We start from the raw sequence: 26,295 nt of genomic DNA, 5'->3' as shown, positions 1-26,295 counted from the left end.
GGTTCGCTGCGTTTCTAAGCCTCATATTCATCCTCCTCGTTCTCCGTAAGCCCTGCCGGCTTAATAAAGCTGTTAATAGCGTCTTCTATATCATTGTGCCTAACTTTAGAGCGTAAGCGCGGCTTCGGTAAGCTTTTGTACTCCGCCCACAAATGTTGAAACTTGCGGTTGCTGCTCTCTAGCCAATCAGGCTTATCCGCCCACGCTGCGTCAAGGTAGCTTTTGTAGCGAGGATGAAGGATTATAGCAGCATAGTAAGCTGGCGAGAGGTCGAGCTTGTTGTAGTACTCGCGGGCTTTAACTAGGGCAGCGCGGAGGTTGATAGCAAGGTGGTCTTCGGGTGACTCTGTATGCTCATCATAAATGACGTCTTCATAGCTTTGCAAGCGGTCCTCATAGACTCCAAGTAAGTATTCAAATACTAGAATAACCTCAGCGATTGCTCCAAAAGCACCGCTTTTGCCGCGGCCTTCAAGCCGTTTTGTAGCTTGTTTTAGTGGCCTAAGCACATCAATATACTCAGCAATCACCTGCCAGTCATGGGCATTGATCCCATCAGACCTCATCCAATCCGGCGCTGCAGGCAGCTTGTTGTTACGACTTCGGGCGTACGCGTCTTCAGTTTCAATCTTCTAAATATGGTAGTTGGCGTACCTATTAACCGCTAATTACAACTCAACAGCGCGCTTAAAACACGAAACGTAAGAGTTATAGCGAGTAACAACTAGCTTAACGGGCTCCTTGATTTTGTGCTGTTCTGTTGGCGCGTTGACAGGCTGGTCCCTAATAGCGAGCTTCTGATACTTCTCAAAAAGAGCGTACTGTTGTGGTGTTTTGATGTAGTTAATAACCGCGACAAGCACTCCTAATGGTCCATCGCCTCGCCAAGTAGCCATATTCTCAGCTTCGTTCACGCGCTCAGTCTCCTCGTTGTCGTAGGACTCTTTCTCCTCACCCCAGAGTAGCATCTGGCCAATGAGATTAAGCGTATAAGGACCGCAGCGAAGGCGACGCTCAGTAGCGCTAAAGCCTATCTGCAAGGCGAGAGTGTTAATCGTGGTGTTGTTGTTATGTGCGTTGTCGAGGACGAAGTAACCGAGCTTGCCCACAGTGATTTCGAACTGCTTGAATATTGCCATCACGACCTCAGCCATAGCCTCGCCGGTGTAGGCACCTGTCAGTTGTGGGAGCGCAATAGGCAAGTCCCTGAGCTCGCCAGAGCTATCAACGTAGTGGGCGACGATACCTAAGTAACCGCGCTTGCCACCTTTTGTCGTCCATCCGTCAAAGCTTACATAGACTTTGCTCATTGATTCTGAAAGGCTTGCGATAACCTTTAGTAACAGGTAGTTGTACAGGCGTATAACGTATCGTGAGACGCTGTTATAAGATGCCCACAAGGCTCGTTCTGCCTCTACGCTAGCTAATTATATCATATTGCGAAAAGACGATGATTCGAATTGTGAGAGTGGGAGGTTGTTTTCGACGAGCTAGGTAACGGCCGCAAGCCTAAACTCTTGTATATTGAAGTTGGTAAGCTCGTTGGCAACAGCCTGAGAGCAGCCCTTCTGAAGGGCGCGTTCGAGGAGAGTTTCTTTCCGAGGAGCGACGGTAGTGCGCTTACTTGGAGGCTTCAAGCCATGAACTTTCTTGTCTTCTCCGAGATGACGTGCTGGCGCTGATGGAGACTGCGAGACGTTATGTATGCCACGGCCAACAGTAGTGAACTTGTGCTTATAGCAATAGTGGCAGATCCACGTAACTTTTGCGACGTTGCTGCGCAAGGCGATGCGATAGCCATGGCTGTATACCCAGCTTGCTCGGTTCGAAAGTGATGTGGGCGGCTTGCAGTGCTTTGGGTAGCGACTCTAATTAAAGCCGTCGTATTTGTCCTCTACCTATACGAAACCCTTGTCGACAGCCTCGCTAGCTGCTCCTGAAGCTGCAACAGTGGCATGCTCGCTGCCCTTAGGTGGTGGGATGATCGTCTCTTCGGCGCGCGACTCTCGGAGGGTCGCTTCAAAATTTGGTGCTTGTGGCGCGGCAACGAGAGCTTGACGCGGCGACAGCGGTGGAGGAGGTGGAGATGGTGAGAATGGCTGAGTATCGACTAGCACAGGTTGGCTGGCAGTCCCGCGATGACGCGCTGCGACTCTAGGGCGCTTCGAAGTTGTCGCGATTTCTAGAGCATTAACGCATGTTCTTTTTGCTGGCATTATAGCAACGGCGAGGTAGATAATAGCTGCAAATAGAGACGCGTTGGTGGAGTATAGGTGAGTGTGGTGGGTGATAAGTAGTAAGTGAAGTGTCGCAGAAGGAGAATATTGTTGCCAGGCCGTTAGCCGGAAATTTAGTAGCTTATTTGCTAGAAATATAGCAAAAAAGAGTGTATTTTAGGTTATAACTAGGTTTCGAACTTACGCACTACACCTAAAAATCATCGTGAGATTGCCCCTCCACCAAGTCCTTCAGCCCCAAGTTTCCAACCGCTCCATCCAACCAAGCTAAGCAAGCTGACTGAGCGAGCGCCTATCCCTAAGCTCGCTCGGCTTGCAAGCGCGCACTGCGCGCTCAGCTCATTCGGCTTGGTCAAAACGTCCAAGCCGAGCGAGCTGAGCGAGCCGGCTCGCTCGTTGACAAGTATGCTGGGTAGTCAGCTTGGTTGAGGGTGCTGGAGCAGCGGACTTCTTGGTGGTATTGGCTGACGGAGGTACAGATGCAGTATTCGGTTTCTTTATCTCGACCAGTTCGTCTTCATCATCTTCTTCGTTATCCGACATCAGATCGCTATAAGCGACCGGCGCTTTCTTGTCTTTGACTACCGTCTGTGCCGACGCCCTGTCCCCAGCATTCTTATCAAGTCTGTCGGTTTTCTGCTTCACGGCTCTCGCGTCTTTCTCTTTCTCTATCGCCGGCTTCTTCTTCTCAGCTATTTTCCTTCCTGCAGTACTATGCTTCGCACTAGCCTTGGTACCATCACCACTGCCAGCTCTGTCTTCCATCGCATTCTTACTAGAATCCTTCCAGAACTCTTCTTCCTCCCTCTTATGTTTCCCCAGCAATGCCAGTCTGTATTTCTGTACGTCCTCCTCGAACTTCTTCCTTCTGTCTCCTACATCTTGCTGAAATTTCTTCAACTCTTGGTCGTGTCGGCGGCGGAAAGCGAGCCATTGTATATCTGCCGTGTTTGCTACGTTTTTTGTGTTACTAACTGTGTTTGCTGCGTTTGTTGCATTGTTAACTGTGTTTGCTGCGTTTGCGTTTGCTGGCGGTGGTGGCCGTGGCGGCGGCATGATCGGCCTTACCGCTTTCAGCTGGTCGATTGGAAGTAAGATGGACGACAAGGTAAAAGAGGATAGAGACAGATGGTGAGGTAAAGGATCAAAGTGCTATACTAGGCGAGATTCTGAGGTTTTAAGGTGAGGTAGAGTGGAGTAGTGATATCGCGCATGTGAAGGTGGGAGACTAGGTGACTGCAGATTAGGGATGGGGAAAAGCGCAAAGCAGAGGAAACAATCAAAGTCACGGTGACTATAAGTCTAAGATAGGTGGGGTAGGTAAAGCTAGCGTAGCTTATAGTTGATGTTTTGATACAAACATGCTAGGCAGACGTGTAAGACTGTATGAAAGCCAACTAGTAATTATGTAGATACAATTAACCCACGATCTAAGCTATAACAAGGTTTATCGTACGAAGCGGCGGTGTAGAGCAAAGGTTTTTAATGTATGCAAGTCTTAAAGCTTGCATGGCCGTCGGGTATGCTATGAGACGGAGTTTGACGTAGCCTTCGACTATGTGGGTTGGCGTACGTGTGCCAGCTGTGCCTTATCTGCTTCGCTAAGACAGGTCTGCATACAGCCTATGTGCCATGGAATATGATCCTGTTGTACACAGCTTGCTCAATCGGAAGCTGGTAGTGCCCTCGCAAGGAATAACGCGGGCTTTCGTGTCTTCAGCACTAAGCCCAATGGCACCCTTTCTCTATAGCCGTCTGCCTTGACTTGGAAATTCGAGGCGGTTGAGGTTATTCGTCCAACCTGGTCGACGTCCTCATATGTCCCAGGTAGAAATTCTACACGACCCTTGCTGCGCAGAGAGATACACGTCCAATATTCTAATTTCGTTTTATCCTCCCATCCCACGCCATCACAAATATTTCTTCGCTGCAGTAGCCACTCTCTGCCTAAACACCGGACTCTTGACCACCTCACCATTCCCGACCGTGAAGAAAGGATTCATAATAGTCTTAACCCACGCCTCATAAACATCCACCATGAAGTTCTTAACCGCCTCCTCCGTCGCCGGACTCGTCGGATTATACAACCCAGCACTCGCTCCCAACGCCGCCCTGCCCCCCGCCAAACTACCCCTCGCGCCGCCAGCCCCTCCACTGGTCAAGCCTAGACTTTCATCACGTGGCCGTGTGAGTAGGAGGAAGCGCGTGTTGCCGCCTGTAATCCAACAGGATACAAAGCAGTTTTGGTACTTGTCGATGTGCTTAAGGTACATGGGTGCCGAGCCGCTGGAAGTGGAGGGACCCCATTGGACTTCTTCAACGATATCGAGCGAGGAGTGGAGGATGAAGGGCACGAGGGCGCGTTCCGAGGGTGTGTAGTTTGCGACGCCTGTGCCGCCGCTGCGGGAAGTGCCGAAGTCGTGGGTGAATAACGGGACGTCAAGCGGGGAGAGGATGGAGAAGGTGTAGGACATGGTGGTGCGTAGAGACCTTGTGTTTTAGGCGATTGCGATTGGTAAAGTCCTAGACGTAGAGGTTGTGGAGTGGAGATCTTTGGTGGTGGTGGTGGTGGTGGTCGAGCTCCCTTCCCCACGCTGACTAGCTCACCCGCTGCCAAGGAAAAGTCCGCGGGAGTCTCTTTTCCACCGAATATCGCGACTACATAGCTCACATTGCGCATCCGTCCTCCGCCCCGCGCCACCAATTCCCGTCATGTTTGGTCCCTTCCGCCTCACAAACCCGCTGTCGGGCGGTCTTCTATGGTGCGCACCCCCCAATTCCCAATCCAACCCCAATCCATCGCACCCACAACCATAACCCATCACTAACCCCCTGCACAGGAAAGTACCCTGGCGCCTATCCAGGCACCAAAAGTACCGTCAACGCGAACGTCTCCGCCATGTCGACACCGTCGTATCTACTCTTGACACGGCACTACGGCGCATGGGCCAGAGCATGAAGAAAGTGGAGCGCTGGAAGATGGAGATGCCCACAGAGCAGGAGATGCTACCAAAAGATAAATACACCGTTTTCGATCGCAAAGTGAAGAGGTATCGGAAGGGTATACATAGTATGTGGGACTGGGACGGGTGTATGTGTGTGGGGATGAGCTAACAGTGTTGCAGAGGTGCCGAAGTGGACGAGGGTTAGTCAGAGACTTAACCCGCCGGGTTTCTAGGGCATGGACTGGCTATCACGTGTATCTTTTTTTGTTGGTACTTATGTTATCTACATGGGTATGGCGCGTGAGTGGGACGGCAATATTTTGCGTTCTCATCCCAATTGTGACTCAATTGCGATCAGCCACGCCCACACATACCATAATCATCTCAGCTTGTTCTCTCTACGATCTAGCTTCACTAGGGGCCATCTGAAGCAAGTGGAGCCTGTCGTCTAAAGGAAAATCCTCTAGAGAGTGTGAAGAGCCATGGGGTGACGATTGTATGAAAGCAGACGTTTGCGAGCTTGAAAAAAAATCGATATTTCAAGGCGCAAATATGGTTCGAAAAGACAATGTATATCTTAGAACTGCTCAATATACATAACACCGCCCATTCTACTCTTACACTCAAAACAGCATACCCAACTCATTACCATCAAGACTCATACCCTCAAACCCCAAACCCTGCGCATTCCATCCCATATCAAGTGGCAAAAAGCCATTCCACAATGCAGCCTCATCACTTGGCGCATTACTCCCACCCCCATGTACCGCAAACTCATTTACAGCCCCCAGATCCGTCCACCCAAAATCCCCCATCTGCTCCGTCAGCGCCGGACTCTCGCCCGTGCCCGTACTACTAGCCTGTGGACTAGTCTGACTGCCCATAACGGGATGTTGAGGAAACCCATTCTGGTCAACTGGCGTACTAGCAATATGGGTACCCGGGTGGCGGAACGAAGACCGATTTGCCTTATCTTTCTTCGGTACTTTGGCCCAGAGAAGTTTGAGGAGCTGGGAGTAGCGGGAGCCGGGGTGTTGGATACCGGTTCCGGAACCGACTGCGCTGCGTTGGAGGCGCGCGACTGTTTCGTTGATCATGGCGCGGATCGCGCGGTCTTCGTCTGCGCTGATCACACCGGTGCAGCGCGCGCGGTAGAGGAAAACGCCGGCGTAGACGAGGTAGAGGTAGTATCGTAGTGGCATGAAGCGGAGTGAGCGTTCGGGGTCGACGAAGTTGTTGACGGTGGTGAGGATGGCTTTTGCGGCGTCAAGGCCTTCGTAGATGAAGCGTGCGTCGCCTACTGCGCCGACGTTGTTTACGAAGACGCGTTGAGGTACTTGCATTCGACCCATGCTACTGCCGACTGGACCACCGCCGGTCGGATCGCCAGGTGTCGATGATGATGATGGAAGAGCACGGAGGACTGTGGCTTGGAAAGCGAAGGCGTTGGTGTATAGGCGTAAGTAGTCGTAAGACATGAGTAAACATGCTTTCAGAGGTGGTGAACATGTTAATGTACCCCATACACTCTTCCAGCCATATATGGCGGAGCGAAAGTCATCAATGAACTTGATGTAGCTACCGCTCATGTGTGATCGAAAGCTCGAGCTGGGATTCGAATACAATGTATCGTGTACGTTACTGAATAGCTGCGTGAGCTCCAGGTTGGCTTGGAAGATGGAAGCGTGATCTTCCTCGTTTGGACTTTTCGGAATCAACGATGGGTAATCCTCTCTTCGCAGAGTGGTCAAGGGACCAGGGCCTCGAGACCAAAACGCTTTCCCGATCCTGATGCTGATATGTCGGTCGGACACATAAGCAGCCGTCCAAATGAGACGCTTACGATGACGATCCTGATCCTTCCCCTGGTCTACGAAGCGGAACGAATATCGATCTAGAGCGAGGAAGTAGGCAATCCTCAAAGCAAGCCCGACGTGCATCCAACTTTCCTTATCTTCTTCTCCTTTGCCGACTTTTCCAGAACCACGCTGGGTATATGGCGCCCATTCAGCTAGAAGAAGTAAAGCTTCTACTGCTTCAATGCCGGCATCTCCCCCAGCCGCCAAGGTCGAGACAAGACTTTTCATATGCTCTGAACAGGCCTCATAGATATGGGGTTCGTCGACGAGGTCTTTTGACGCAATAAGAAGGATGGCTGTAAGTAGGTGGGCTTCATTATTTACCATTTCCGAAAGATGGGATGCTTCGAATGCGTGAGCTGGAGCTAGGGGGTAGAATGGATGGTACTGCTGTTGGAAGCGAACGAGCAGCTGGCATAGGGAGTGTACTGTCAGTATGCCCCGATCAAGAAGAGGGTACGAAAACGACAGTGGTGCAGGCATGCTCAAAGAAGACGCCCTGACAGTTCCCATGCCAATAGTCTCATCATTGGAGCTAGATTCGCCAGCTACCTTGGCCAATATATCCAGCGCATCTGATGGATTTTGCAGATTAGAAAAGGGAAGTTCGTCCGTATTTGAAGATTCAGATGGGTCTCCTTGGAGTTCTTCACCAAACGGTTGCACGGCTGGATCTTGCGACCATGTAGTCCCTAGGTTGCCTAGTGTGTGAAAGCTACCTTCGGAGGCAGTGGCAGTGAGTGTTGGCAATTGCTGTTGAGTTTGCTCTTCAGATTGTATTTGCGATGCATCGACGCGTTTCTTTTTCCGCTCGCGTCGCCCACCACGATTACTACCACCGAGCACGCAGTCGAGGTTGTCGCGTTTGCAGCGCAGACATGGTATGGAGTTGTCCGAGTCTCTGCATGATTCTATCAGACTCCAGATACGTGGGTGAAGATTCCTGCGAAAACAAACTCCAACGAAACGCGAGTGAGACTTAGATCGGCGACGCGTGCTACCAAACAAAGAAGACTCGTTACTTACAGCAAACACCGGCTCTTCCTTTTCCTGCAATTCAAACACGCGATTTGCGTTCTTTTGACCTTTGCTGCTTCGTCCTCATCCTGGTTGGCGACTGCCTGTGCACCAGCAGGCTGTTGTGGGGCATTTGTTTCCATATCTCAGCATCGTAGCAACTGGCAGTATCGGTGTTTGAAGTTGTCGGGTATTGTGGGAATCGCAAGACGCGGGGAAACATTGGCGTCGGGTATTGCTGACGGTCGGGCCGAAGTCAGACGGTGGAAATACGAGTAGCCGGCGCACAACTTTGACCATGATCCAGACCTCTGGGAAATAGAAACAATGTAGTTAGATGTTTCTGTACTAATAAGATTTCTTAGTGTATGCACTAAAAACTTATAGATTTTCGATGAATTGCGCAGTGTTGACCCCTGACTCAACCTAACGTGCTCGTAGGCATGTATCTCCCCACCACATCGCCAGAACAAGTGGTAGGCTCGGCGATGGAACCATGGCTGCCGATGCTAGTATGCGCCTGGGCGGCATAAAACAGTCGACATGCTAGTATACAAAGGCCACTGTAGGCGCCAGATACGCCTGTTAGGAATAGAACAAGAAGTATTTACCTGTACCGTAGTTGTCAAAGTATTATATATCACTTAAACGTACAGGCTGACGGAATAGCATAAAGCGCATGATGCGCTAGCAATCCAGCTCCTTGGTTCGCGAGGTCAAGCGTCCACGTCTCAGCTCAAAGCCTGAATGGCTCCACGCAAAATCATCTTACTGCCCCACCATCCGTCACCCACCCTACCAAATTCGCTTGATCGTCCGTAGTAAACCTCTTAATTTGAATGATATTATATAGGCTGCGTCTCAATTTTTTACCATCGAAATCACATGATTGGTGTAACACGGCTCGTTGGTGTAGTTGGTTATCACGTCAGTCTAACATAACATCCTCACAGATGCTTGTGTTCGTCCACTGAAGGTCCTGAGTTCGAGCCTCAGATGAGTCATAGCCAGTCGTAACCATCCTCCTCTTCATGGGGAGTTTCTTTTTTATCTGGCGTTGTGTGGGATACCTTGGTGCAAGGTACGCGAAGGTTCACGGGGCCTAGCTGAGATTTCGGCATACGAGGTCCAGTAGGACGCTAGCCTCTTTTTGCTTCTCTCAGATCGCCTCAGATTAGAATACGCATCTGCTTTTTGCTAAGTGACTGCGAGCATGTGATCACCTGGGTGACATAAGATACTTGTCACTCTAGTATATAACTGCTGTTAGGCACACCTATCGTATTACGAACAACGATGTTCAACCGCACTATCAGATGTTCACCCAAGTGCTAAGCTGCGACGAGCATGTGATGGAATTTATACATGGTTTAGCTGGTATTGCGGTGACAGAACTTTATTTGAACACTAAGGGAACACCAAGCGGAGAAAAAAGCATCATGGGATAGATGGAGTTACGGTTCTTTCGTGGTGTGGTAGATCTGTGCCTGTTTCATAGCTGCACCTGATTGCATGTCTCGAAAGTTCTAAGCATGTGAAAGTCATGGCTGATAATAATTTTTTAGCTGTTGGACTGAAGGATTCTCAGATCTCGTGACACACACGTGTGTTCTATCTACTCGGTATTTCTTTCCTTGTTGATAGACCATGTCCAGCCATCCCTCCAATAAGTGGCCTATTAATGGGGTGACCCTGGAAGTTGTTTGGTTGGTTCCTGCTTTTGATCCTCAGATCCGACCTCGGGATCATCAGATCTGTGCACCACGTCACACTTTTCCACAACACCATCGCAAACAATTACCGAGTGAACAAAGTGCGCCTACTGCAGAGATAACGTTTCAACTTGAATTTGAGTTCACGATTCATAATGGCATCGTCAAACGACACAAACATTCCGACCCCGCCATCGTGCATTGCAGACTTTTGTCTCATCCCACTTGGTACCCCCACCGCCTCTGTATCAAAAGAAGTCGCGGAGGTACAGCGGCTCCTCAAGAAGAGCGGACTTGATTATTCGATGCACTCTGCAGGGACGACTGTTGGTACGTGTCTCCATACAAGTGCTCGATTGCCCAGATGCTGCGGCAACCCCTCGCGTCCGAGACAAGACCCCTCTCGGCCGGGAAAGGCTTGGAAATGGGCGGGGTAGACAGTGGACTCTGGAGAACAGTGCTAACAGTTTCAAGAGGGCTCGTGGGACGAGGTGATGCGAGTCATCGGGCAGTGCCATTCGATGCTGCATCAGAATGGCATTGTGAGGATTCAAAGCGATATTCGGGTCGGAAGTCGGACGGATAAAAAGCAGGGGTTCAAGGACAAGGTTGAGGTAGTGGAGAGGCTGCTGAGGGAGGGCGAGGCGCATGACTAGGGTGGAATGAGGTGTCTCAGTTACTAGGTCATTCACATGTACCACGCAGGCTTCACGAGGCATACGTTCACGCCATCACACACACGGCATTGAAACAAATTTGACGGCTATACTTTGATCTACCCGCGCAGTCGGCAGATGTGCCCGCCAATTCCCCTTTTGCACCATTGGCCATGCCGTACTCGCCATTGTGACATGGCCGGGGTAGCTGGCGTCGATGACGAAGTGTCTCGACCAGGATAGACGCGGTAGGAAATTACGCGATAACGGCCAGAGCGACAGCGGATAGAGGCAGCGTTGGCTCGGGCTCGGGTGTTTGAAACTTGTCGACAGGCAAGGTAAAGATACCGACGAATGAGCAGGCGCGGGGCCCTAGTCTGGCAGCATGTAGTGCATGCAAAAGGCATCCAGCCGCTTTCACCGCCATTCCTGAAGCTCGCGTAGTGTAGCCGGAGCGGACGAAAGTAAAAAAGCTGGCGTGAAATGAGCTGCCTTATCCCTGACGTCGCTAACCGGGGTCCGGAAAATCCCCTCCAGTGCCGCAATTGCCCACGCAATTCATTCACATTCACTCTGCCATGTCTGCAGTCTGCAACCACACCATAATAACCCCCCCGACCCAACTCCCTCGCCCGCCTACACCGCTAGAATCTTGTCGTCCATCCAGCAATTACCCCGCCATCGACTCGCACCGCGATAGAACCGCCCCCCGCCGCGAATCTTTGTTCCGTGTGGTCGCATGGCGAATGCACGCGACAGCAGCTTAACCTGCCAATCCCCAGCACCCGCGCCGTGGTAGTCTCGACTCTCGACGCATCACAAACTGAGCGCTTTCACCCATCATGGCTTTCAACTTCAACTGGTCGCCGCTCATCGCCGACACGTCGCGGGCCCGTGACATGCTCACGACTGCCTTGAACAAGTCGCCCAAGCCGCCCATCATCGTCGACGACATCATCGTCACGGAGCTGAACCTCGGCACCACCCCGCCCGAGCTGGAAATACTGGAGATTGGCGATTTGGCCGAGGATAGATTTAGGGGCATCTTCAAGATGTCGTATGCCGGTGACGCGTTTCTGACTCTAAAGACAAAGGTGCAGGCAAATCCACTCAAGACATATCTCTCCAATAAACCAGACTTTGCCTCGCCGCAACCACTAGCTGCGGCAGCGGGCTTGACGATACCGTTGCAGATTACCCTATCTAATATCCGTCTGTCCGGCTTTGTCATCTTGGTCTTCTCCAAACAAAAGGGCTTGACGCTGGTCTTCAGGAACGACCCGCTGGAGTCGCTCAAGGTGTCGTCGACGTTTGACTCGATACCCTTTGTGCGCGACTACCTGCAAAAGGAGATTGAGGGGCAGCTGCGTGTCTTGTTCATGGAGGATTTGCCCGCCATCATTCACAGGCTGTCATTACGTATGTTATCGCCAGAGTACCAAGAAATTGAAACAGAAGAGCGCTTAGAAGGCGCAAACGATACTACCGCAGCCATCGATCCCCTTGCCTCTCCACCAGAAGATGCCGTTGATGCCTTTGGCAACCCGCTAGACGAAGCCCAGATCTCGGCCATGTCACTCGACTCGGGCGAGATCCACGCCTCCTTCTCACAGAAGAATATCCTGCGCCTAGCCGCCCTGTCCGAGTCGCAACGTACCCTATCGCTCTTTACACCCGGTATTCGCGAAGCCGTCTTTAGGGCTTGGGCAGGTCATCCAGACCGGGCAGAATCAGGCGCGGCTACACCCGCCCTCACACAAGGCAGTCTGTCAAGGATACAGTCGACTTTTGGAAGCCTCAAGTCGGGCGCATCATCAGTGGCGTCTGGCAGCACCGGCAATGAGACACTCAGTTCACGACCCACCCTTGCGTCGTCCTACTCTACATCCGCTGGTATCAGCCTCGGCTCGGGACGCTCACGTGCGGGCGGCATGCGGAAACGGAAGAAGCGAGTTGTCGACCTGCGAAGGAAAGATGGCGCAGACTCTGGCGTCTCAACAGAAGCGAACACGCCGCTGCCGAGTACACAGGTATCCGACACATCCAGTGTCATTCCAGAGGAGAGGGAAGCAGAGGAAGAGCTTGCTACACCACCTACGAGCCCTCCTCAACCCGGCCGACGTTTTGAGAGTCGGCGCGGCAGCCTTGACGTTGGGACACCAAAGCGGATACCAGAGGAGCCCCCTACTTTCGGACCACTCCTCGCACCCGCACCTCTAATACCCAACGCCTCCAAGGCCGCAAAGTCGAAACGGACAGTATCACCTCCCGCTCATCTCGAAGATCCATTCGTGTCCCACACGTCTTCCCGCCGTCCACCAATCTCCCGCAACAAACTGCGGCAAGCACAACAATCCACCTCCCCACTCCTCCGCTCCCTGTCCTTTGACAAAGTCTCCTCGCTATCCGCTCTTTGCTCCCCACCTCGCATTTCCTCTCCACCCAATGCCGACCTCATGTCTAGCTCGGGCGGCATATTGGAACAAGCCTGGATGCAGAAGATGGCACAGGAAATAGCGAGAAAAGTACAGGAAGAAAAAGATAAATCATCGGGTCAACGACGACCCTCACATTCTCGTACCAAGACGGCTCCCACGGGTGGGTTCTGGCAGGGCGAAGATGAAGTTGAGGCTCCACCCGCCTATGTTGCGTAATTGGAGAAGAAAGAGAAGGAGAGAGCGATGAACGAAGTTATGAGCGATGAACTTTTTTTTATCATGACCAACCTTGTTTCTCTACCCCTTTTTTGGAAAAAATTGTTTTCTCGAATTGTCGTTTGCATCAACCATCTTTTTATTAGTGTTTGGTCTTCTTTGTTGTTGTTTCCTTGCGTCGCATTTTCTTGTCGTCCGTTAGCATTGGCGTTCATACCCGAGGTCAGCGGGGGGTTGGTTGGGGTTAAAAGCTCGTTGTGGATCAACTTGAGTTTTAGAATTGGGAAGTTTGTGGAGCATTTACATGGGGAGGGAGGGAAGGAAGGCCAAGCAAAAAAAGAAGAGTGGGTAGAGATCGAGGGTGGAGAACACACGGTGGCCGGCCGCTAAGTAACTTTGCCGGAGTTGAGTATATTTAATCTCTCATCACTCACTGCTGTTGTGCCGATAGTGTAGGCCAACATAGAGGTAGTCAAATATTAACATCACCACTATATCATTATGATTGTTCGATAGTGAACATCTGTGTTGTGCGGAGAGTGCATGTAAAGTTGGGAAACCACAGTTAGGTGTCAGGGGCAAACGAAACTCAACTACCTATCTCTCACCATGCGCCAGCACATAAACTCGTCACGTCATAACGCGAGCAAAACGCGAAGCAAACCAGTAGCTCCATCTTTCCATTACCAAGGTGAAAGAAAAAGACACTTTACCACACACCACACTGCGGACATTATTATCACATCCTGATATCGTTCTCCTACTTTACATACACCTCCTCTTCCCACCCCTTCTCATCCCCCACCATCGTCCAGTAACACTCCCATGGCCTCGGATCCAACCATATTTCCCTCTCCTACCACACTCTCGCCCGCACTACCCGATTCGGATATCCAACCACCTCCCAATCCTGACCCCTATCTCGATTCTACCGAACCAACAACAGGAACCTCTCTACAAATCATCACTCTAACCGCCTCATCAACCCCTACCCCTTTTCCTTCTCCTACACCAACTGCGCTTCCCGGTACCACAATAGCTATCCCCATCGTTGTCACATCTGATATACCAACCGCGTACACGAGTTTTGATGTGGGTTTGCCTATTTCCACCTCGCAGGATAGGCCTTCATTCCGGACGAGTGTAAGTGGTGGATTGGGTTTTGCTGCTACTAAGACAATATTGTCGGTATCATTGTTGGAGTCGGATGGAGGGAAGGCAGATGGAGGGAAGATTGGGGCCGCGGCTAGTATAGGGCTTGGGGTGGCGATGGGGTGTGTGGTGTTTTTTGTGGTGGTAGGTGTGGTTTGGGTTGTTTTCGGCAGGGGGCGAGGAGGATTGTTTAGGAGGGGGGAGAATGGGGACAGGGATGGTGAGGTTATGGGAGGTGGTGAGGATATAAAGAGGATAGAGAAAGGCGCCGGAAAGGAGTCCATTCAACACCCTCACTTCCAAAAATAACGATTGTAATCCTACATCTCCCCCTATGAAAGCCTCAATTTCTCTACCCTCCCAACATAAAAGTGCCTACACATCTTTCTCAAGCACTAGCAGCAAAGATCCCACCCCTTGTACCCTGCACCCTCGCCACATCAATTCTCTCCTCCAGCTCCGGCAGCGAAAACCTCGGCCTGCGATACGTATACCCTACAAAAGCACCTTTCTTCCGTATTTCCAACACAGTGCGACCAACCACCGGATCGCGGAGGAGCTTGTCTCGTGGCCTCTTCTTCTCACGCTTCCGCCTCTTTATGTTGTCGAGCGATTGGCGGAATACGCCATGTGTCGTTACGTTTTCGTTGGGTTTGCTGGCAGGTTGAAGGGGTGGTGTGGTTTTGTCCTCGCCAACGGCAACGGGGACCACCAATCCCTCACGGATCTCATAACTGGAGGAGTCGAGGTGATCGGACGCGCTCATGATTTCGGCCTCGTCGTCGAAGTATTTGGTAATGGGCTGGCCGCTGTGTACGCGAGGGACGAATGGCGGACGAGTTATATGGAGCGAGGACCAGTGGATGTTGCGAAAAAAGGGATGGGATTTGATATCATCAGCATCGTTGGGATACACGATATGCCCACAAGTATTGCTACTCCGGTGCCGTCGCGTACCAGCCGCTTTATCACGGAGGACCCAGTCGTTCTCGCGGTATCGCTTAGCTGAGAGACGATCTTGTCGCTCCTCGAGCAGTCTCATCATGAGGTCGATGGCGTTGTGGGACACCGACATGAGAGGCACGCGATCGATGTTTGGGCGGGCATACCGCTGGTCAGATGGGAAGCGTAGCCAGCGTCTGTGATCGAGTATGCGGGCTTTGGTGGCTTGGCGATTGTCGCAGAAGAAGGGTGTGCAACCGTAGAGACACTCGTATAAAATTACACCGATGCTCCACCAGTCGCAGCGACCGTCATAGTGCTCGCCTCGGATGACTTCTGGTGCCATGTATTGACTTGTACCTACAACGCTCCTTGCGAATTGGCGTCGCTGTTCACGATTCAGCCAGTCGATGATGGGCCCGTTCGGAGACTCCTCTTTGGGCTGATGACGCCCGCGCGGTGTTGCAGCGCCATTAATGATTTCCATGGCATCGCGAGCGTTTCTGCGATTCCTCTCTTCCTCAACATCAATTGCATCGCCTTCGACATGCAGGTCCAGGTCACGGAGTAGGCCGTAGCGTTGTTCGTTGTAGTATGTTTGATTGTGAGCCCAGTGACCGTCAAAGGCGAGGCCAAAGTCGGAGATCTTGAGATGACCAGACGAGGTGATGAGAAAGTTGTTAGGTTTGACATCACGATGAATCCAATTCATCTTGTGAGCCTCTTCGACGCAGAGTATCATCTCTGCAAGATACCACTTGGCGACGCTCTCATCTAGGACATCTTCTCGAAGAAGCAGACCCAGGAAATCGCCTCCCATCATGTATTCCATGACAAGATATAGGTTGTTGTTGTCTTGGAAGGCAGTAACAAGAGGTACTACCCATCGAGAATTCTCGGAAGCGACAAGGAAATCTCGCTCTGCGCGCAAATGCCCCTCTTGGCTGTTGCGAAGCATGTCAGACTTTCTGATGACCTTCATAGCAAAGACCTGCTTGTTTTTGCGGATGGCTTGCGAGGACTTTTCATCCTTTGGTGTCAAGGATCCGTCGGGATATCCCATGCTACAGATGCTTCCTCGCAGATTGCCACAGTTGTCGCTCTTTTCGCGGACAAGGCGAACAACGCCAAAGCTGCCCTTTCCAAGAACACGAACGATGTCATAGTTTGAGATGTGTACGCCCTTCATCGTCTGCCGGGCAAGTGTGTTTGACTTCATAACCCTTGTCTGTCGAAGATGATGGGTCTCGGCCAGATACTATTCTTTCCGCTTACAGTGACGTTGTTCAATAGGGATAGCCATGGCGAAGAGTTTGCGTTCCATCTGTCGGCGGCGCATAGATCTTGGTGTGACTCTGGTAGAAATGAGCTGGTTGAAATGTGACTCGAAAAAGATCTTCGCCGCAGCTGCAATCTCTATTGTAGCAACAGAAGGCGCGCAAAGCTGTGGCGCATCTTGGCGGGGAAAGACTAGAAACCGGGAAGGGGGGTGTTCAGCCGTAGGCTCACGAGAAAGACAAGGTGAGATATCGGTTGCGAGGGCACAATGTATCGTCTCAGCGGACAGTGGGCCACCTGAGGAAACCAAGGACGTAGGTGCAGTTGACTGGCTCAAAGGCGAAAGACTACCGCCAGGGCTGAGAACGCTTGAAGGAAGAGAAGGAGCTTCAGACATTGGAGTTTTGGGCGAGGTCGTAGTACTTGGCTGCCGGAAGTGGTTCGTTTCAACAGTTGGCCGGGAGCTTAGCTTTGGACGGTGTACTACTGTATCGTTGTTCATCAGGGCGTTTGAGAGCTTGGTTGTGAGCTGTTGAGAAAGAGTCGGTGATGACCAACTGGTGGTTATAGGGGTAGGAGGTGGGGTGCGAGCGCCGAGGAAAGGCTCGGATTCGCCATCGAAGACAGCAGGGTTTGTAAGTTGGAGCAACGATGTGCTATCTGGATCTAGGTTGAGATTCGGTAGAGCTATAGGTTTGTCGAGAATCATAGCGCATTGTAAAGAAGTATTGGAGTAGGATTTGGCAGCGTCGAGCTGTGGTGCCTCTTTGGGCTTGTTCCTAACTAAGCTGATGCTGGTAGACCTAGCATCCCCAGAGCTTGGAATAGAACCTTCAAGTGTTCAGTAGCAGTTCAGGTAAGGTGACTGGACTACATACTCTTGCCATTTCGGAAGATGGAGAAGAGCTTGAGGTTTCCACGGCGAAGGTTGGTAAAGGTGCGACCAACTGGAGTATTGCTGCGCGAAGGTGGGTTCTTTGACAAGCCACCGGCCATTGAGGAAAGCAGTGCTGCAGATCGTTCAATGACACGCACCTTGCCCTTATCGCGGGACAGCTGGAGAGCATTGTGAGCATCCTTTCTTTTTCCCGATTGGACGAGAGGCATTATCTTGGTAGCTCGGATGGTTCGTGGGTAATCAATACTAGTACTTGAGCGCAGTAACAATGTTGGATAGACACTGCGAGTATCGCAGAAGGTCTATGCAAGAAGAAGGGTGGGACATGGTGGGCAACATGAAGTTGTGGTTCGATGTTTGACCATACAAAGAAGGAACCTTGGACACGACGTATAGGAAAGTAGACTCAGACAGAAAGATTGAAATGGAAGTTGGAGACAACATTGATCGTGCAGGAGCTTGCCATTGTTGTCAAACACGCCACTACTTACAACAGTAGCGCCTGCGGTGGTCGTGGCAAGGATGTAACCACCTCAACATGTTTGCTAGGCGCATGCAATGATTATCGCAAACCCACGGTAATGTATCTGCAGGGTCTGTTGGTTCCAATAAGGCCATGCGGGCGCGGACAGCGAAGCCAGCGCATCTCGTGACGGCATGCTGGGAATAATCGAGCGCATGATCTGAGGACTCACCAAGATTGGACAGCGGCTTGCGGCTGAATCAAAACCATGACCTGCAAGCATTTACCTTCCTCTCTTCTCTCTACTTTCTTCAGGTCCCCGCTGCCTTCTTTGCAAAACCGACTCTCTTGACGGTCAGAAAGTGTGTGAGGGGTGATTGTCAAACGTTTGAGGTGCATCATCCACCCCTGCCCCGCTCCTCGGCTGTGGCGTCCTTATCGCTACTGCTACCTTACCGTACATTATCCTCCGTCTTTCTCACGTCATCAACGCGATCGCGTTGACAAAGCCCGCAAGGGAGAGGGCAAACCTCTTCAGGGGAGCCTCTGTCATATCCTTTCACAGAACAGATAGCGCACCATGTTAAACTTGAATTCACCAACATCCCCCTTTCCGCTTTATCTCTTTCCGAGCCTGCCCTTTCGCCGGCGTCGGAGCTCTGCTGTCAGCGATGCCACAAACTCGACGACACCCTCACCATCGTCTTCACCGCCACAACCAACAAGCTTCCTGGCAACGCGACCGACATCGCACCTTCGCTGCCAAAAGTGTCTCGTAGACCTTGTACCTACGTCGTCCATCATAAGCAAAGGCTTCACTGGTAGACATGGCCGAGCATACCTTGTCAGCCCCCCATCGGCATCTACTTTCCTTCCGGGTGGCAACATGTCCGCGACTGGCTGGTCAGATGGAAGTTTACCAAATACACTCACACACAAAGCTCAGCCGCGTCAGCTAGTCACGGGAGCTCACACCGTGTCTGACATAAGCTGCCGTAGCTGCGGTAGCGTGTTGGGCTGGAAGTATGTGGATGCTGCCGAGGATAGCCAGAAGTACAAGGTTGGCAAGTACATACTGGAGACAAAGAGAATTGTCAAAGGAGCCGAGTGGGAGCAGGATATGGAGGAAGAGGACAACGGCATGGTGAATGAGACCAAAGATGAAGATGTTGAATTTGACTCGCAGGACGAAGATGAATGTGAGGACCTGTTCAGCGGGATTTGGACTCCTCAGCTGGCAAGTAAGAGAAGGAAGCGCCGCGCATACGGTCACCTCGATCTGTCGCGTTAGGCATGATTATTCTTTATCACTTTTCCATGGCGTTTTTATATGCAGGCATCGGCGCATACTTTCAATCCCCACTACGACATATACCCCACCTCAGCCTGATATTCGATCAGATATCTGGATACATTTCCAACAACCCCTGACCATCACTTTGATACCCCAAATGCCATATTTACATATTCCAATGATGACTCTTGCAGGCTTGCGCTACTTTCTTCAGTGCTACCTGTGGCAAGTTTACATAGTCTACAGTTTTGCTCCTATGCTCTTACCATCTGTATGCTCCTCATATCTCACCTTTCCAACCTCAGCAATCCCTCCATCCCTCTCTGGATTCCATCCAGCAATTAAATCCTCCACAACATTGATCTCATCTTGTCCCCAAACCAACCCTCCTGCAGCCTGCCACTCCCCACCCCCTGTTTGTCTAAATACTAGGTATGTGGGCACACCACATAGCCCTAAACGCTTAGCCTCAGCAGTCAAAGCTCGAAGTTTCGCTTTTGGCTCTGCTTCATTGGCTCTTGCAATGAGTTCCATACCATTGTATCCTGCTTGGTTGAGAACAGAGCATAAAATAGCATCATCAGAAACATTCTCGTTCCGCTCCCAACATGCTGAGACTGTAATCTTATTAGTCAGATGGCTCACAAAACAGGATACAAAACTTACACAACAGCGGCACAACACCCGGCTCGACAAGTGCAACCCGCAACGCAAGTGGTGTACGGATCGGAAACTTGTCGTTCCAATGAAACTGTATCTTTTTTTCGTCCCCCTCCTGCATCGCAATCGCATTCCACCACGCCACCCAATCCGCATGGTCGCGCCGCATCCAAGCCATCTTTACAGGACTGGCCACACTCATCGGTAGCATCGGCGCGCCAATCTCTCGAAACAGGATCCCGAGTAAAAAAGGTTTTAGCTCGATCTGCAGCTTGGGACCAAATGTGCGTTGAAGCCGTGCAAGTTGCGTGTACCCTAGAAACGCCCATGGCGAAGAAAAGTCAAACCAAAATTGCAACTTCACCTTCGTGCCCTCGGGAATGATGTTACTAGCCACGCACCGCGGAAGCAGCGATTGCAACCTACACCCCTTTACCTCTCCCCACACCCTTGCCGTCTCCAACATCGCACCTATATCCCCAGCCTCAGTACCACCAGCCGCCGTCCCCCTCAACAATCCCTCCACAAAATGCATCCTATCCTGACCCCAAAAGTACCTTCCACCGCCTTCTACACCCGCCATTTGAATCCAAAATCCAGGCACCCCGAACGCCCCCCTACTAATCGCCTCTTCCGTTGCCGCACTCAACTCCCTCCTAGCCCCCTCATCTGCAAAGACAGCCTCAGTCAACCCCACAACCCCACATGCCCCCGCAATCTCCAACAACACCTTCTTATCGGCCACATCTCTTCCCCCCGCCCAATACGCCTTAAACAACGCATGCGTGACTTTCTCCCTGTCCTCTTCACCCAATACATAAAGTAACCTGAGTGCGTCGACTGTTTTACGGGGGTGCTGCGGTGGCGGCGCGTACGCGATGTTATAGCGCTTCAACGTGCGTGCCATGGAGGCTGAAGCAACGGTCTTTTTCGCGGCGTTGAACACATCGGACGCGGAACCTGAGGCGCCTTGCGGTGCGGCGGTTGAGCGGTAGATTGCACCGAGGAGGACGGGGCGGTAGACGAGGGGTGTGCGGGTACGGGTCGCGAGGGCGCGGATGCGGGTTGAGGCTATGTAGGCGAAGGGGCAGGATATGTCGTAGTTGAAGTGCAGGGTTGGTGGGGTGTGGGAAGACATGGTAATGTCAAATGAGTGTGTAGGTAGTTGGATTTTGGGATGGATGCGGGATTAATTGAGGAGGATTGAATTGAACACTGGCTTTTACATGGGATGGATAAGCTTGGGTACTACCGGTACGCATCAGTCTCGGTATACAAAGGCTATACTGGGGTACGTGGAAGTGTGGGGTAGGATCCTGGTAGTGGTAATCAGCCGAGGTAACTTTTATTCAACACTAACACTAACAACGCGTCTACGTCACGCGTCGAGATAGTGATAGCGCCAGCCAGCCAGCGTAGCCCGCTACATAGCATACCTACTCTATCCTACTTGATCCTGCTCTACTCTACACGCCCAATCCGTCCTGCAAATCATCCAAACCCTAAGCATAATGGAAATTCGTTCTGCAAAGAGGACAGCTCGGACTGTTACTGCTCTTAAACCACTTGAACAGACAAACACCGTGGAACAAGTTCTTGCAAGTTCCACACTTCTTGTCTGGCAACTTCCTGTCTGAGCCGACAATACTGTAGCAAATCGCACATTCGGTCTGTCCCTTTATTGCTCCGTCTACGTTCCTCTTAAACGTTGTCAATGCGTCTATGAGGGAGCCGTTGAAGATGGTGATGGCGCCAAGGGATGTACGGAGCCAAGATTGCCACTTGGTTTCGCTGACAGCGACACGGTTGATGCCTTCAATGTGTGCGTTTGCGAGAGGGAAGGCGGCGGGAAGAGAGATGCGCATCGACATTGTTTGGTCGTCCACCGTGTATGAGGCGGTTATCTCGCGGGCGCGACTGGCGACTTTGACGGTGAAAGGGGAGTCGGGTTCGGCTGCCGATTGCTCCTCTGACCATGTGTTCACTGCCTCGAGCGCGGCAACAATTACAGGTGGTGAGACGTATCTTTCGGTCCATGGCTCGAGAGCAACAACCAAGGCGCGCGATTTGCAGTTCTTGAACCACGTCTTGGTAAGGGACGGGACATGACACAGACACAAAAAGTACAAGTGTGTCAGCAACCACTGCAGGTCGCGCTTAGGAGGTTCGGCGTCGGGTTCGTACGTAGTAATGTCAAGTTTGGACACGTCGACCGGCTTGTTGTGCATGTGACCAAGAAAGTCAAAAGCAAAGTCGAGGAGGCCTGGAAGGTATTCCCCCTCTTTGATGTGCTCGACATAGTCGTTCTTGACCTTGAAAGATGCATGCTCCAAGTGGTCAAAGACTAGTAGCCAGCTCAGTAGGTAGCCTCGTAATGGCAAAGGTACACTCCGATCCAAGTTCGCTTCCGCCAATGTTGCAACCTTAGGGGCCTCTATGATGAGAGATAGCAGCTCCTCTGGCAGGCGTGCAGTGTTCTTCTCCAATGCCGCGTCAATGGAGATCTGCTCCTGGGCTGCGGGGATCTGCTTGTGAAGAATATCAAAGGCAGTCTGCTGCACAGGCTGTGACTCGACATAGAGTAATGGGAAGAGCTCTTCAGTGGAATCCAGATGCTTCAGTGAAACCTTAGAGATCTGACGCGCTAGTACATCATTCACCATTTTGAGCGGCTGGTGGAATTCGTCGGGGAAGTGTTGTGAGTGCTTCAGAAGATTGATTAATCCATCGGCCACAGGTTGCTCCATCTCCTTCCAGGCCTCTAGTAGATCGTCATTCGTTTCTTCCTCCTCGGTAAGGGTTCGCAGCTTGGCATATAACTTTAGGGATGCGTGTATCAACGGTATGGAACTGCCCGTTTCAGATTCATTTGCTTCCAGCTCTTTTGTTGATGACCAGATCCCCGCGAGCGCATTCAGTATGGTACTCCAGTCTCCACTGTATGTGTCGTTCATTAGGGGAAGCAACACACTTAAAGCGCGGCACAACTCTGCCTTCACTGGAAGAGCAAGGTCTTCTTGTTGAAGCCAAGGAGCAACGTGCTGGACAAAGTTTACCAGGCGCAACTTAGCAATACTCTCCAAGATGCCGTCCTGGTTTAGGAGACTGTTCAATAGGACGATCTGATGGAGGGCTACTGGCCAGTCCTTTTCTATGTCCAGACCGGTCAAGTCGGCGACGATCTCGTTGCACATTCTTTCACAGGCCTTGGCCTCTGACAACGGTTCTCTAAAGGCATTGATCAATGCGAGAATCTGAAAGAAGTTCTTGTTCTTGCGCGTGGCTTTGAGTATTTCTTGCAGTTGACTAGTGTGGGCGTTCTTCCATGCGGCAATTTCGATGGCATCTGTGAGCAGAACGCTGTAAGTCCGTGCGTTATAGTATGTCACAGACGTGGCATCAACGTCAATATCAGAAAGCAGCTTGTCCGCCCAGGTCATCAGAGAAGCGTCAGGATTGTTACTGCCCCAAGTTGCAACTAAGCTCTTCAGCTCCTGGGCCACGAATGATTGTGCATCCGACATGAAGGTCATTGCATCAGCTTCAGCATAAGAGTCGTAGTGAGACCAGAAGCCGTTAGAGCCGGCAAGACCTAGGTTGTCGTCCGCAAGCTGTACAGCGACCGCGATGTTGCGAAGATATGCATCCCGAAGTTCACGAGGTACGTTGTCGATAGGAAAGAGCTCCGGGTTCTTGAAGAGTCTTGTAACATACTGGGTCATCCTGTACGCAGAAGAATTCCCATCGGAATCCCGTGGCGTGGTTTCAGCCTGCAATAAAGGTTGGGTCGATTTGACAAGGTATACAGCGCCTCCAAGTGGATTGGTAATCGCCAATGACGACCTAGGCGGAGCATTCAGGAAGGGTTTGAGGGCTGCGTTCCAATCTTCTAGACTAGGGAAGACTTTTGAGATCTCGGTCCAGTCACCGCCTGTCTTGACTGATTGCTTGGCCAAATCTACCAGAGTTTCGACAGAGACAGATGTTGAAGTAGCATCTCGTATGCCTTGTTGGATGAGATCATACATAGACTGGGTGGAATCCGAACTTGACGATAACAAGGTACGAATTGATGCGTTCACAGCCGTAGCAGCCTGTGACACCTCATCACTCGGTGACTCAGAGGCAACAAGCAAGCCTTGCAGAAGGGCAGATCCCTGTGGTCTCGCGAGAAACTCACGCAGCATAGACGGCTTTGATTTGACAATCTGACGTAGGCCCTGCAGTGAATATGGAGCTTGCTGTGATATCGACAGACTTTTTGTCATGTAGGCGAGAATGTCGTCTGTTGTCTCCGGAGCCAGTACTTTTGCTGGAGATGAAAGCATACGACTAAAGGAATCCCATTCTGCCTCACCTTCGACAGCTTCTCGGACATTCGCGATGATGTACTTTTGCAATTCGGGGTCCGATGTAGCGAGATCAAAAGCCGATGGTATTCTAGAGGATGTCAAGATGGATTCCAACGCCTTCGTTTTCCCTGGGGAGTCCGTCTCTTTCAGTACAGCCTTCAAAGATGCGCTCCACGCATCCTTGAAAAAGGCACAATCTGACTTGGAGTAAAGCACGTCAATCAAGTAAGAAGACGACGGCGATAGTACCAGTGTGTGGAGATCCTGTTGTATAAAAAGCTCCAAGTCTTGCTCCGCCTGAGTGGATGATATCAAGCTGGGACTACGCTTCAAAATAGCCGCAACAGTGCCCGCTGCGCCGTAAGGCTTGCCGTTCCGATTTTTAAGCACCTCGAGAGCTTCTGCTACTATCGAGGCACACGAATCAATGAGAACGGGGCGCAGGGTTGCAAGATTATCGATCTGCAGAGCGTGATCTTGCACAATGGCGAAGCGCGTGGCCTGTTGAACCACACCAGTTTGAGACTTTTCATAGTCTTTTGACTGCTCAGGAGCCGAGGTTTTGATATTGTCAATTAGTTGTTTGGACATCAAAGGCCACTGCTCTTCAAGCACGACTTTCATTCCTTCGATTCGCAACGCTTTCGAAAACAGATTCGTAGCGTTGGCTGGCATTGACCATTGCGAATTTTCTAGAGATGGTTGCAAGTATTGTGTCAAGATGAGCAATACCATCTCCTGTAAGAGCTTCGTTCTTTCCGTGCCTTCCAGAGGCTGAAGAAGAAGTCCCGCTATGTCCAAATAGGCACTAAACGCTGCTTCAGCATTGTACTTCGGCTCGTCCTTGCGAACAATACCAATGTGCAGGGCGCGCAACAGTTCGGCAGCTTCTGTCTCCTGTGTCGGCAAGACTTCTTTCGGGATAACCTTGAACAACTCGGTCAGACGATCCCAGAAGTCTCTTGGGCCGAACTGAGAGCCCTTCTGGAGGAATTGTCTTAGGCGCCTTTCCACAGCCGTCTTACTGGTGTAATCTGTAGTCCATACGGAGGGGTACTTGGTGGTCAGAAGCGTTAAGGAGTCAATGTAATCGCTAACAGAACCTGTCTGGTCAGATTTCAGTGCCTCAGCCAAATAGGCCTTGCTGATGATGTCGATATTATCTTTTATGGAAACTGTAGTTCTGTTAGCATGATCGACAACTACTAACGGGAAGGAAACCTGCGAACCATGTTCCTTGGCCAAGCAAGTCTTTAGGAGACGGTGGGTTGAGCGACGGATTCTAGCGTCGCTATACGAGGCAAAGTTCCAGAGCTTCTTATCACAGAAGACACTTTTGTAGTCTGTCTCGTATTTGGATAGCTCCTCAGACTGTAGGTTGGCTAACAAACTACCCAATAGGGATATGCATGCCGAAATGACGCGGCTGTACTTTGCCTCTGCGTCGTCTTTGCTAACTATCCGCTCGTCACTCAGGGTTGTGGTGCTCTCCTTATCTATAGCATCTCTACAGTACTCCATAATGGGTTGTTGGTAGGCCTTGCGGATACTCTGTAGCTTCTCGGGCGAGTTGAAGACTTGGCGCAGTGAAGTCTGTGTCGCTTCCACCACGGACCGATCGCTGTCGTAGAGACCACATAACCAAGCTGCAACGCTCTTGGGCATGTACTTCGCCATGCGCTTGCCGGCGGACAGGGCAATGTGGCCGTGAACAAGATGGGCATTTTGACGCACCGCTTTCGCATTGTCAATGGATGTGCGGGGGTAGATCTTGATCCATGCCTCAACCAGCCCGTCTTCCACTGGCTCTTGCAGTGCCGACACATATGCCTGTATGTCTTCGAGTGCCTTTGCCTTGGTGGTGCTGTCCTTCTTGGAGAGGTTGCGGAAATAGACGACGACGTTGGGATCGGATATGGCAGTGAGGTCCGGGGGTTCCGACACGTAGGAAAGGGTCGACGAGCTTGCGCCAAAGGCCTGTGTCGCGCCGCCGAATGCGCCAAATGTGGGTGTTGTGGTCGCCCGCGCACTGCTTGCCTGTGCTTTGGCGGAACGCTTCGACATGGCGGGGTCTGGCAGAACACTTAGGGGAGCTTCGGTGATGGAAAGGTGCCAGTCACAAGCATGTACAGCTGCGACGACGAGAAGCGACTGCAGTCAAGTGGTAATAGGTGAA

The 26,295-nt window shown here is 51.4% G+C and overlaps 12 protein-coding genes across 12 annotated transcripts; 4 read left to right on the top strand and 8 right to left on the bottom strand.

The window, feature by feature from the left end:
* Nucleotides 1–14: 14 nt before the first annotated feature.
* On the bottom strand, nt 15–2,216 carry PtrM4_006570 (Dimer-Tnp-hAT domain containing protein; the record flags this gene model as incomplete). Its single annotated transcript, XM_066102802.1, has 4 exons — nt 15–632; nt 681–1,419; nt 1,516–1,868; nt 1,905–2,216. The coding sequence occupies 4 exons, from the start codon at nt 2,214–2,216 to the stop codon at nt 15–17; spliced, it is 2,022 nt and encodes a 673-aa protein (XP_065965004.1).
* A 360-nt stretch (nt 2,217–2,576) lies between these two features.
* On the bottom strand, nt 2,577–3,293 carry PtrM4_006560 (uncharacterized protein; the record flags this gene model as incomplete). Its single annotated transcript, XM_001930661.1, has 1 exon — nt 2,577–3,293. One exon carries the CDS (start codon nt 3,291–3,293, stop codon nt 2,577–2,579), a length of 717 nt encoding a protein of 238 aa, XP_001930696.1.
* An 854-nt stretch (nt 3,294–4,147) lies between these two features.
* On the bottom strand, nt 4,148–4,711 carry PtrM4_006550 (TRS20, Subunit TRAPP, an ER-Golgi tethering complex; the record flags this gene model as incomplete). Its single annotated transcript, XM_001930660.1, has 1 exon — nt 4,148–4,711. One exon carries the CDS (start codon nt 4,709–4,711, stop codon nt 4,148–4,150), a length of 564 nt encoding a protein of 187 aa, XP_001930695.1.
* Nucleotides 4,712–4,949: 238 nt separating this feature from the next.
* On the top strand, nt 4,950–5,415 carry PtrM4_006540 (mitochondrial 54S ribosomal protein mL60; the record flags this gene model as incomplete). The annotated part of the gene is made up of 3 exons (XM_001930659.2): nt 4,950–4,999; nt 5,078–5,307; nt 5,363–5,415. The coding sequence occupies 3 exons, from the start codon at nt 4,950–4,952 to the stop codon at nt 5,413–5,415; spliced, it is 333 nt and encodes a 110-aa protein (XP_001930694.1).
* A 390-nt stretch (nt 5,416–5,805) lies between these two features.
* PtrM4_006530 (Fungal-trans multi-domain protein) lies at nt 5,806–8,201 on the bottom strand (the record flags this gene model as incomplete). Its single annotated transcript, XM_001930658.2, has 2 exons — nt 5,806–7,942; nt 8,068–8,201. The coding sequence occupies 2 exons, from the start codon at nt 8,199–8,201 to the stop codon at nt 5,806–5,808; spliced, it is 2,271 nt and encodes a 756-aa protein (XP_001930693.2).
* Nucleotides 8,202–9,925: 1,724 nt separating this feature from the next.
* PtrM4_006520 (uncharacterized protein) lies at nt 9,926–10,426 on the top strand (the record flags this gene model as incomplete). Its single annotated transcript, XM_001930657.2, has 2 exons — nt 9,926–10,100; nt 10,245–10,426. The coding sequence occupies 2 exons, from the start codon at nt 9,926–9,928 to the stop codon at nt 10,424–10,426; spliced, it is 357 nt and encodes a 118-aa protein (XP_001930692.1).
* Nucleotides 10,427–11,268: 842 nt separating this feature from the next.
* On the top strand, nt 11,269–13,080 carry PtrM4_006510 (Tymo-45kd-70kd multi-domain protein; the record flags this gene model as incomplete). Its single annotated transcript, XM_001930656.2, has 1 exon — nt 11,269–13,080. One exon carries the CDS (start codon nt 11,269–11,271, stop codon nt 13,078–13,080), a length of 1,812 nt encoding a protein of 603 aa, XP_001930691.1.
* A 1,540-nt stretch (nt 13,081–14,620) lies between these two features.
* On the bottom strand, nt 14,621–16,363 carry PtrM4_006500 (SPS1, Serine-threonine protein kinase; the record flags this gene model as incomplete). Its single annotated transcript, XM_001930655.1, has 1 exon — nt 14,621–16,363. The coding sequence occupies one exon, from the start codon at nt 16,361–16,363 to the stop codon at nt 14,621–14,623; it is 1,743 nt and encodes a 580-aa protein (XP_001930690.1).
* Nucleotides 16,364–16,432: 69 nt separating this feature from the next.
* PtrM4_006490 (uncharacterized protein) lies at nt 16,433–17,559 on the bottom strand (the record flags this gene model as incomplete). The annotated part of the gene is made up of 2 exons (XM_001930654.1): nt 16,433–17,283; nt 17,331–17,559. 2 exons carry the CDS (start codon nt 17,557–17,559, stop codon nt 16,433–16,435), a joined length of 1,080 nt encoding a protein of 359 aa, XP_001930689.1.
* Nucleotides 17,560–18,393: 834 nt separating this feature from the next.
* PtrM4_006480 (Yippee zinc-binding protein) lies at nt 18,394–19,104 on the top strand (the record flags this gene model as incomplete). Its single annotated transcript, XM_001930653.2, has 1 exon — nt 18,394–19,104. One exon carries the CDS (start codon nt 18,394–18,396, stop codon nt 19,102–19,104), a length of 711 nt encoding a protein of 236 aa, XP_001930688.2.
* Nucleotides 19,105–19,347: 243 nt separating this feature from the next.
* On the bottom strand, nt 19,348–20,905 carry PtrM4_006470 (DSBA multi-domain protein; the record flags this gene model as incomplete). Its single annotated transcript, XM_066102801.1, has 2 exons — nt 19,348–19,724; nt 19,774–20,905. 2 exons carry the CDS (start codon nt 20,903–20,905, stop codon nt 19,348–19,350), a joined length of 1,509 nt encoding a protein of 502 aa, XP_065965003.1.
* A 364-nt stretch (nt 20,906–21,269) lies between these two features.
* PtrM4_006460 (RING Zn-finger protein) lies at nt 21,270–26,183 on the bottom strand (the record flags this gene model as incomplete). The annotated part of the gene is made up of 2 exons (XM_066102800.1): nt 21,270–25,294; nt 25,349–26,183. 2 exons carry the CDS (start codon nt 26,181–26,183, stop codon nt 21,270–21,272), a joined length of 4,860 nt encoding a protein of 1,619 aa, XP_065965002.1.
* Between the last annotated feature and the right edge of the window lie 112 nt (nt 26,184–26,295).

Source organism: Pyrenophora tritici-repentis, chromosome 1 (genome assembly GCF_003171515.1).
Source record: "Pyrenophora tritici-repentis strain M4 chromosome 1, whole genome shotgun sequence".
In the NCBI taxonomy this organism is placed as follows: domain Eukaryota; kingdom Fungi; phylum Ascomycota; class Dothideomycetes; order Pleosporales; family Pleosporaceae; genus Pyrenophora; species Pyrenophora tritici-repentis.
This window is presented reverse-complemented; position numbering and strand designations above follow the sequence as displayed.